Below are 11,147 nucleotides of genomic sequence, written 5' to 3' on the forward strand. Positions count from 1 at the left end.
ATGGAAGAACTGAATTTAAGAATGCAATATTTACCCAGGGTGATAAATAGACAGACTTTTATTTCCACTGTAAAAAAAAAAAAAAAAAATTGTTAAGTCAACTTAAAATAATTTGTTACCAGGCTGCCTTCAAAATTTTAAGTTCAGTCAACTCAAAAAAAAAAAAAAAAAAGTTTAGTCAACTTGAAATGTTAAGTTCTACTAAGTGACAACTTATATATTTGAGTTGATTCAAATTAAATTTGAAGGCAGCTGGGTAACAAGCCCAGCTTTTAAGTTTAACAAACCAAATTTTTAGTTTAGTCAACTCAAATATCTAAGTTGTGACTTACATTTCAAGTAGACTAAACTTATTTGAGTTGTCTGAACTTAAAATTTTAAGGCAGCAGGGTAACAAATTATTGTTAAGTTGACTCAACAAATTGCATTTTACAGTGTAGTTAGGTCATCTACGATTTAACATTCTGCTTTAAATGTTTATAAATGCATATTATTGTGTTCTAATTTGCACATTATACAAAAATAGTCCCTTTTGCTCACCAAGCCTGCATTTGTTTGATCCAAAGTACAGCAAAAACAGTAACATTTTGAAATATTTTTACTATTTAAAATAACTGTTTTCTATTTGAATATATTTTAGAATGCAATTTATTCCTGTAATTTCAAAGCTGAGTTTTCAGCATAGTAGCGTAGCCATACTGTGGTCAAGTTTTGAGCACCTTGTAGTTATTACGAGTAAGATGCTTTCCATCAATATATTTCTCCATCCTCCCTCTCCTCATATAAAACACACAAAGAGGACACAGACACCGCCCGGGGTGTGCGGCTTAAGCAGAAGCTCCTTTGTGAGGTTGTGTTGTAGGTGTGTTCATCGCTTTGACCGAGTCTTTGTCTTGTGTGTCACTATGTCATTTTTATTGCCTGCGAGTGTGTCATTAAAGCCTGTGTGTCAGATATAAGTTACATTCCGTCAGTCTATTAAGCTGTTTGAACGATTGACCCTTCTGATTTGTGTGAAGTCATCTGAGATGAACTGCGTATGGCTTCATTCTTAGGAGACGGAGCAGAACGGGGGGTGAAGCGGAGGCGTTAAGGGTGGCAGACGTCCCTTTGTGTGTCGGTCACAATGCTGAAGTGAAAGGAGGCAGGATGCTTAACATGCAAATGAGACGAGAGAGAAGGAGAGGTCAGGGTGGACATCATTCAATGTCACATTAACAAGTGCTCTTTCCATGATGGGGTATTAAATGCTGAGTGTGAGAGTACAGCAGCTGCATCTCGTTGGCACTTTTCTGTGGCATTTACAAGGAAAAACGTCTGGAATGATCCCAAAGAGATCAGTACAGAGGAAAATAAGATTCTGCTTATTCTAATGGGTATGTCGTTGATTGATTATTTTAGCCCACTGACACATGACAGCTGATCATCCATCAACTGTTTGACCTTGTGCATGTAAATGAACTACAACGAGTGCAGAAATTACCTCACTGTCTCACCAGTTGATTTTGTAGGTATGCTTAGAACGGCACTGTACTGCCATACTACTCCCACCATTCATTCATTCATTCATTCATTCATTCATTCATTCATTCATTCATTATTTATTTATTTATTTATTTTATTGCTGTAAACAGCATGTATATCAGGGTTGTTGCTGTTATTATTATTATTAGTAGTAGTAGTAGTAGTATTAACTAAAACTAAAATTATTCAATTATATTTTTAATAGACATAATATTTAATCATTTTCATAATTTAAATCATTTATATTAATTAAATATAACGTAAATATAACAATTAAATTAATATTTTTTTTTCTTACTAACTAACTGAAATAGGTTTAAGTTTTATTTATGTATTGCAGTAAACAGTATGCATACCAGGGTTGTTATTATTATTATTATTAAGTAAAACTAAAATCATTCAATTATATTTTTAATAGAAACAAAATAACATATAATCATTTTTACCACTTAAATAATTTATAATAATTAAATATAAGTAAATATAAGTAATAAAATGTGTACCAGGGTTATTATTATTAACTAAAACTAAAATTATTCAATTATATTTTTAATTGAAATAAAATAAAATAAAATCTTTTTTTTTGTCTTCATTTAAATAGTTTATAATTATTACAAGTAAATATGAATGTTAAATGAATATTAGACTAAAAATAGATACAAATGTTGTCTTACTAACTGAAATAAGGTTTTGTTTGTTTGTTTTATTTATGTATTTACTCATTTATTTATTTATTTATTTATTTTTATTATTTTTTTTTTTTTTTTTTTTTTTTGCAGTAAACAGTATGTATACCGGGGCTATTATTATTAACTAAAACTAAAATTATTATATTTTTAATAGATTTTTTTTTTTTCATTTAAATAATTCAGAATATTTAAATATAAGTAAATATAAATATTAAATGACTATTATAATATAAAATTACTAATAAAAATCAATAAAATTTGTGTATATATCAATATACATCAATAACTAAATGTATATATCAATATATATTATCAATATATATCAATATATATATATATCAATAAAACCTATATATATATATATATATATATATATATATATATATATATATGTATGTATATGTATATACAAATGACAAAAGTACTTAAAATTACAAAAAAAAAAGGTAAGCTAAAATTAAAATTAATAAAAACTATAATAGTATATAAATAATACCAAATATAAACTTTATCAGACAATATTCTTAACATGACCTTTATTTTCCAGAAGTAGTATCAGTTGCAGTTTTAAACATCTCTTTCTTGAATCATTATTTAAATTCTGATTAGCATACTAGCATACTTCTTTTACTATTTCTGTATGGCAGCTGATATTTCTTTCAGTTAATTTGTCACAGTGGAAATGATTCCAAATGTAGCCATAATTTATTTAGACTGCCAGGTCATTTTACTTAAAATTGTATTAAAACTCCAAAATAACAGTATTTATGTCCAGGATAATATTCAGACGCCACTCACTGAATTGTAACATAGTGAGGTCATGTGATAAGATTATAGTTGCTTGAAACATTTATGGTTGCCTACTGCACTAGCCTATTTCACATTGTGTAGTATGTGTATTGCACTGTATTCAGTAAGCAGAGTATGCTAGTATTTCACTTCCACAAATATAGGCTGTCTGACAGTCTTTCTTCTTCTTCTTCTTCTGGATCTCCATCTCAGTATCTGCATGCGTCTAGTTCTTTCCATCCTTCCATTTAGTATTCTGTTTCTTTCATTATTCACTCCTGTGCTCAATTCCAAACTCATTTGACTACTTGTCATTTCTTCTCCTTCTACTAGACTTTCCATCCATTTTTTTCACACCTCACGTCTGACAGATCACTGTGATCTGTGTGTGTGCCTATTGGTTTTAGTGTTGAAGTCAGTGAGAGAGGAAATTCGGTTTGTGCCTACATAAGAAATGGCTAAGTTTAGGTCATCATTCTTCAATGCAGTTTACAGATATAACAGCGTTTTCTTTGATTTATGTTGCTATTCCACTCTGGATTTTTGCAAGAAAGCTATAAATACTTCTAGGTTTATGCAGCTCATGCTTGCTGATCTCATGTCAGGATGGTGGTTTATCCAGTAGTTACTGATGGCTGAATTTGGATGGAGGAGGCTGCTCTAGGATCAGCTGTGACATCCTCTTCCTACAGCTCTATAAATATTTTAGATGGTGGGCAATAACCGTCCCTATAAATGCTGCCTTCAAATGTCTGTGGTATTTATACCAGCCCTATACTGATTTAAAGGCCATTACAGCTCACACTCTTACCAGGGATACATTCACAACTGTACCTAGGCTATTCATTTTCTGGCAGTGAAAGGTCGTGCAGTCAGGGTGACACTTTTCTGAACTCAGTCAAGCAATAAAACTTGCTAGTTATAGAGATGTAACATAAAGAAATAAAGCCGTTACTTTTATGACTGCACTGTAAATGCATGCATAAACAACTAAAATCTATGCAGTGACTTTCTCAAGAGCAAGAATCTTTATTATTAAGAAGTTTTTGATTTAGGTGTGCTACAGAATGCAACAAGAAGTACTGAAATTGTAAAAAGTGCAGAGAAGAGAAACTCTTATCATGCGTTTTATAATTGTTAGACATTGCTGCCCCCTAACGGTCAGATTTATGTCAGGAAAAATAACATAAATATTGTACACTGTAGTTATTTCGGTAATACTTTACAAAAAGGTGTCATTTGTTAACATCTGTTGATGTATTAACTAACATGAACGAACACAGCATGTATATTACACTATTTATTAAACTTATACCCTGGTGAAAAAACCAGCATATGCTGGTAGGTATGTTTTGATGCTGGTTTAAGCTGGTTCTTTGCTGGTTCATGATGGTCCTTGACCAGCAACATGACCAGCAAAAACCTGCAAAGGACCAGCTTAAAAACATACCTACCTGTTTTTTTCACCAGGATAGTTAATAAAAAATACAGTCGTTCACTGTTTGTTCGTGTTAGTTCGCAGTGCATTATCTAAAGTTCACAAACACAACTTGTCATTTTAATAGTAAATGCTGACATGAATAAATGCTGTAGAAGTATTGTTCATTCTTAGTTTATGTTAACTAATGTAGGTACCTAATGTTAACTGATGAACCGTATTGTAAAGTGTTACCATTATTTTTATGCCTTTATTTCACTTTAATTAATTTACACTACTTTTTATTTTGTAAACATGAAGTATTTGCACTAATGTCATTGCACTTTACTTTGCACACATTTTGTTCTCATGCAGCCTATATGCCTATATGCTCTCAATTCTATTTAATTCATATTCATTTTTGGGGGGTTTGCAATTTTTACAACCCATACTAAAGTTTGTGTTTAAATACAGTTTAAAACCCGGAACTGTGTGGTAATTTCAGCAGTATAAGTTATAAATATCGAAACTAAGACTTTATATTAAAATATTATGCTCAAATAGCGGCTTGCTAGTTTAGCACCAAAAGGTTAATGTTTAGTTATTTGTAACTAAAGGGCTGCAAAATGCAATAAACACAATATACATATAGCTGTATAGTAAGAAATAAATGTAAAGGTTTGGTAAAAATGAATCTTCAGGGTTCACTTTTCTCATACGGTCTTTCAGTATAAGGCGGAACCTTTGTTCTTCTGTTTGTTTCCTCCGGATCGATTCTGATTTAACATGTGCAACTACACAACGGCAAGATTTAACGTCAGTAAATTGCCTATTTTGCTCTCTCCGTAAATAGCAGTTGACATAAACATATTATTTCATTAATGTAATAATATTTAGTGCTTTTGAGCGAAGTGGTGCATTCCGGGACCCAGTGGTTTTAGGGCTCTGTAAACTTACCCAGTCTGGCGAATTTAATTCTTTGAGATGATAACAGACTTGCAGTAAGGTGTGCGTTACACTGTTTTGTATTATGATTAACGTTAAACGTTTTTAGAACTTGTCCAAAGGCAGCACATACATGGTATGTCTATTCTCTAAATGTGATATATCTTACTGAATGACCTCTGTATATGTAAAGATTACAGTTTTGCATCCAAGTGCATAGATATGGCCCATAGTATTCAACTTAGTAAAACGTAGTTGAAAGAATAAACTTAAACTTCAAATCCCAATGAATGTATATGACACATTATAATGCATGAATCAGATGTCAGTGTTTCGACAAACCGACTTCAACAAGCCAAACTCCTCATCCTGAGTGAACTGATCCAACACGATGCTGAGGATAAAGGCACTGCCTGTATTGCAGACACATATATCATGTTATCCTTTGGTTGCTCAGAGAGTTCACCAGCTGGCCTCCATCAAACATGTGTCTATGCTCCCTGAGAGGAGGCGTCAGAGTCTTCTGTACCCCTTCAGCAGTCTGGAGGAGCACCTGTCCTCACAGGTCAATCAGGAAGAATTCAAGATCTTTGATCCCAGCTTAGAGGAACTCCGTCAGGCAGAGACACTGTTCACTCCCTCCTCAAAACATAATATTGACTACTCTAACTCTGCGGTCCGGATAGACCATGTACCCGTTCTTAAACAGCCAGAGGTGAGATTAGATTGTCTTTAATCATCATCACTTGATTAAATGATACAGTGGCCTCAAAATGTGGTTTTAAAAAGGCTGTATGTTTATTTTAGCATTTTAATTCATTCAGATTGAGGTTATTCATCATTTTGAATCATTTTAAGTCATCCTGTGGACCTCTGGTTTAGACGCACTGCACTAGACATTTCAAACTGTGTCTCAGGTTTGCTTTGAGTGCTTGTGTGTATTGCAGGTGTGTTTTATGGGCAGAAGTAATGTTGGGAAGTCTTCTCTCATCCGTGCCTTGTTCTCTCTTGCACCGGAGGTAGATGTGCGGGTCTCTAAAACTCCGGTGAGTCTATATGTCATGGATGTTCTCTGCCGTTCATGCCTCCATGGTTAAAAATTACTCATTCTCAGTCTTTATTTTCACACAGGGCCACACCAAAAAGCTGAATTTCTTCACTGTGGGAAAGGCGTTTACTCTTGTAGACATGCCGGGGTATGGACACAATGCCCCACGGGATTTTGTGGAGATGGTTGAACCGTACCTTCAAGAGCGGCAAAAGTAGGTTGAAGTTGATGTTTTTTTTTTTTATTATTATTAACTTAGAATACTGATCATTCTTTTGTATGCTTGTTGAGTTTGTCAAAGTAGTAGATGATAAAGCTTGCTTCAGTATGCATGATAGAATTCATAGTTTTTCATTCTTTGATTTTATTTCCTAATTAATGTGTCCGTAGTCTGGTGAGGACGTTCTTGCTGGTGGATGGAGGTGCAGGTCTGCAGAAGGCAGATTTAGTTGCTGTGGAGATGTGTGAGGAGTTCAATTTACCTTATGTGGTGAGTTTGTCTCTCGTGCTCTTACTGTGACTGTCCAGCAGGGGTCGTTAGATTACTATTTGCTGTTATCAAGTCTAGGTCATTGGTTGTCAACCAGAAAACCTCGGCAAATTTCCAAAAGGCATGAAGATGACTTATTCTTATTTCAGTAAAGAACCAGGGTCACTGCTATGTTTTAAAACCTGAATATACGAGGTAGGCTGATTTTAAGAGGTAGCGTGATATTAAAAGTGTGATTTCTAGACCTTGAAAAGTCATTACATGTTATTTAATGAAAACTTCATGAATTTTAAATTTTTACAGTTTAGGAATTTTTCTATTTATTCTAAGCTCTAAAGATCTTTATCAGGTAGAAATCGTGAGTCAGCATATACAATTCTTATTTAATTCTTATTCTGGAAAACATTAAAAAAAATAGTCACAAAGACTATAAATATTGTTGTGCACAATGGACAACGGACAATTGCCAATCTATAGTAGTCAACATTTGAAGTGGATAAAAAGTTCACCAAAGTTGTTCTAAAACAAAAATAATACCCGTTCTTGTCTTAGGATAACTTTGATGAACTTGTTCGATCCACTTCAAATGTTGACTACTGTAGATTGATCAGGTTATTCTAAGGCTTTGTTCAGACTGGTCCAATATTCTGGTTCCAATTTTATTATTTGTAGCAAATCACATGTATTTTTCACAGTGAGTATTAGAGAAAGCCTCTGTCTTTACTATGGCAACAGATGTAGATACATCAGTCACTGACTATACCATCTGAGGGGAAAAAAACAAAAACAAATCTGTTTTAATTTCTTGTAAAATACCTATGTGGAGAGTCAGTCAGAAATAATCAGAAATGATTACAGTGTGAACTAAGCCAAAAGTTTCCATTTCAAAGTTTATTGCCTCTTTGACTTTGAAATGCACATGATTTTATTGTCTCTTCATTGGAAAAAATGTATTATGTAGCCAAATATACATATAAAGGATGTCATAAATAATTTATTTTTTCCTTTGTCATGTTTTAGCTGGTGGTAACTAAAATAGACAGAACCCGACAAGGCGCTTTGTTGGCTCTTGCTCTACAGCTTCGGGACTTTATCAAAAATCAAACCAGCACATGTTTCCCGCAGCCATTTCTAGTGAGGTATGTAGACACAATAATGATATTCATTTTGAATCCAGAAGCATACACATAAACAGGGTTCAACAATGCAGTTTTTGTTGTTGTTGTTGTTGTTAAGTCAGTATTGCACAAATACATATTTTCTTTACAAAAATAAACTTTACAACAAGCTGGAAAATAAAGAGATATAATGTCACTCCACGAATTCATAAACATTTGCTAAAACACTATTACAAGTCAATTCTGACAAATCATCATTTACGTTAGCCAGCTAAATAACATTATTTAGGTGTCTAATCAAAAACAAAAAAATTACATTAACTACAGCGGATAAAATAAGTATTGAACATGTCGCCATTTTTCCCAATAAATATATTTCTAAAGGTGCTGTTGACATGAGATTTCCACCAGATGTTGATAACAACCCATACATACAAATAAAATAAAACAAATAGTTTCAGAAATTAAGTTATGTGTAATAAAATGAAATGACACAGTATTGAACTACTGAAATTAATACTTTGTACAAAAGCCTTTGTTGGTAATGACAACTTCAGGATGCCTCCTGTGTGAAGAAACTAGTCGCATACATTCACTGTAAAAAATAAAAAACACAATTTGTTGAGTCAGCTTAAAATAATTTGTTACCCTGCTGCCTTGTTGATTCAACTCAAATATCTAAGTTATCACTTAGTATAATTTAACATTTTAAGTTGAATAAACTTTTTTTGAGTTGACTGAACTTAAAATTTTAAGGCAGCCAGGTTACAAATTATTTTAAGTTGACTCAACAAATTGTTTTTTACAGTGTTGCTCAGGAGTGATTTTGGCCCATTCTTCCACAGAGTTTTCAAATCTTGAAGGTTCAGTTGGCCTCTTCTATGAACTCTGATCTTTAGTTCTTATTTTCTATTGGATTCAAGTCAGGTGATTAGCTGGTCCATTCTAGCAGCTTTATTTTCTTTTTCTGAAACCAGTTGAGAGTTTCTTTGGCTGTGTTTGGGATCATTGTTTGCTGAAATGTCCACCCTTTTTTCATCTTCATCATCCTGGTACTGTAGGTCTTGGGACTGAACCAGCTAATATTAATTTCCACTGACAAGGGGGAAGATTGCTTTCTTATTACTGATAGATTTCAGCTGGTGTCTTGGCTTTCCATGCCTTTCTTCATGTGTTCAATACATTTACCCTGTGTCATTTCATTTTATTACACATAACTTAATTTCTGAACTTATTTGTTTTGTTGTCTTTGTATGTATGGATTACTCGGGTTATTACCGACATCTGGTGAAAATGTCGTCAACAGCACCTTTATATTTACTGAGAAAAATGGTGACGTGTTCAATATTTGTTTTAAAAATATCACAGAAAATAAACACAAAAGTTTTCTCTTTCAAATAAATGCAAAAGAATCCTGAAAAGAATGTGTCATGATTTCCAACAAAAAATATTAAGCCACACATCTTAAAGAGAATATTATTCTTAACTTAATAAATGTAAGTAATAATAAATAAACAACTTAATAATAATGTTTATTGAGTAATGGCTGCTAAAAATGACACTGCTGTGTGTGTGGTATAGTCTGTGTTTCAGCCACATCATGGATTGTTAGCCTCATTGTAATGTTTCAGGATATTTCACTTGCCATCTTGCTGATGTGCGTATGAGCAGTGATAAATTTAAAATGCACGCTCATCCTTCGTCGCGTCTTTTGATTTTATGCATATGCGAGGCACTCTTGATCGCCAGCAGTTAGCTAACAGATATATCAGTGCATCTGATCTATAATTGAATAAAATTGAGGTAGGTTCTCTCTGTTAGGTGAAGAATGTTAATGTGGTCAGATGGTTATCAACTAGCTGATAAGATAAGGCTAGACATTCTGGAAACAGTTGCATTTGCTTTGTGTGTCAACACGGGTAGTCACAGATAAGGTGATAAGTAACATACATTATAATATATGTACACATCATTTTCTGTCTCTCTCCCCCCTTCTTATGACCTGCAGTTCAGTCCAGTTCTCTGGGATTTATCTGCTCAGGTGTTTCATAGCGCACGTAACGGGAAATCTACAGCTTAACGCTAAACAGTCGTGAGTGTGCTGCACTGCCTTTCCACACATCACAAAGACAAATCTGAGGTCCGGACCCAATGTTATAAAACCAAATTGAAAATGACTGATTTAAACTATTGAATTGTTGAATCTGTGTGTTATTTTCAAATGCAGAAGCTAGAATCACATTATTGCTGATTTCAGGATTCATTCAGCACTGTGTCAACTCCCTGTGTATGATTTAACAATATTTAATGAGAGTTTAAGGCATACCCCAACACACATTCATTCCTGTTGCTGTATAGTCAAGTGGAATATTGTTCTTCTAAATAAAATAAAGTGTTGCTCTGAATGTTTTGTGAGTGACTGATCAACTTTAAATCTTGCTCTTACTTTTGGAGCTTAAACCAAAATGTATCAGCATTGATATTGGTATATATCTAATCAGCTTCTCTGGTAACTTAATTACTGAAAACTGTGGCCTACTAGTAGAATTAGTTAATTACTGTACCTAAGTCCTAGTAAATGGAATAAACCCAGATAATGTATAACATAAGGGCATCAATTGTCGTAAGGCGGGTTTTGTGATTTCACCCCAGGGTTAACATTCTTATTATGTATTGCAAGGTTAATATCATTGATTAAATAAGTACAGCTTGTTATAATAACTTGTTTTTCAGTTATAGCTGCTTGGACACTCAATACACACCAATACAAAACTACTTATTCAAAATATTTGTTTGATACTTTTTTCCAAATAATGACTTTTTTACCCTTTAGAATTCAGTTCAAAATGTTTAGAAGTTTCTCTGAATACCCTCATTGAAGAAGTCAGCATGGTCATATAATTACCTCATAGTGTAATGACCATGCTAAACCTTGAACAGAGCTTCATAACCAGCCTAAAAAATAATATTTAACAATTAAAAGGGAACTTCAGCTGAGAGTTAAAAACCCTAAACGAGCTAATTTTTATGTTTTTATTTTTTTACATACCCTAAGAGCACTATGGTCCAATTCTATCGATGTACTTTGCACCTACGTGCCCTTACAGATGTTATGCAGGTGATGTAG

The 11,147-nt window shown here is 33.3% G+C and overlaps 1 protein-coding gene across 1 annotated transcript; it reads left to right on the forward strand.

Annotated features, from left to right (window-relative positions):
* The first annotated feature begins 5,194 nt into the window (after positions 1-5,194).
* Positions 5,195-10,425, forward strand: gtpbp8 (GTP binding protein 8 (putative)). Its single transcript, XM_051119703.1, has 6 exons — positions 5,195-6,079; positions 6,312-6,410; positions 6,496-6,626; positions 6,803-6,902; positions 7,923-8,041; positions 10,029-10,425. Exons 1-6 carry the CDS (start codon positions 5,756-5,758, stop codon positions 10,114-10,116), a joined length of 861 nt encoding a protein of 286 aa, XP_050975660.1. The 5' UTR covers positions 5,195-5,755; the 3' UTR covers positions 10,117-10,425.
* The last annotated feature ends 722 nt before the right edge of the window (positions 10,426-11,147 follow it).

This window comes from Labeo rohita, chromosome 9, assembly GCF_022985175.1.
Source record: "Labeo rohita strain BAU-BD-2019 chromosome 9, IGBB_LRoh.1.0, whole genome shotgun sequence".
Lineage (NCBI taxonomy): Eukaryota > Metazoa > Chordata > Actinopteri > Cypriniformes > Cyprinidae > Labeo > Labeo rohita.

What these genes read in the sequence shown, in the direction of transcription:
- gtpbp8 (XM_051119703.1), top strand. Translation starts at nt 5,756, where the DNA reads ATGCTGAGGATAAAGGCACTGCCTGTATTGCAGACACATATATCATGT. An exon ending in CCGTTCTTAAACAGCCAGAG is followed by an intron (nt 6,080 to 6,311) that starts GTGAGATTAGAT and finishes TGTGTATTGCAG; the next exon opens with GTGTGTTTTATGGGCAGAAG. An exon ending in AGTTCAATTTACCTTATGTG is followed by an intron (nt 6,903 to 7,922) that starts GTGAGTTTGTCT and finishes GTCATGTTTTAG; the next exon opens with CTGGTGGTAACTAAAATAGA.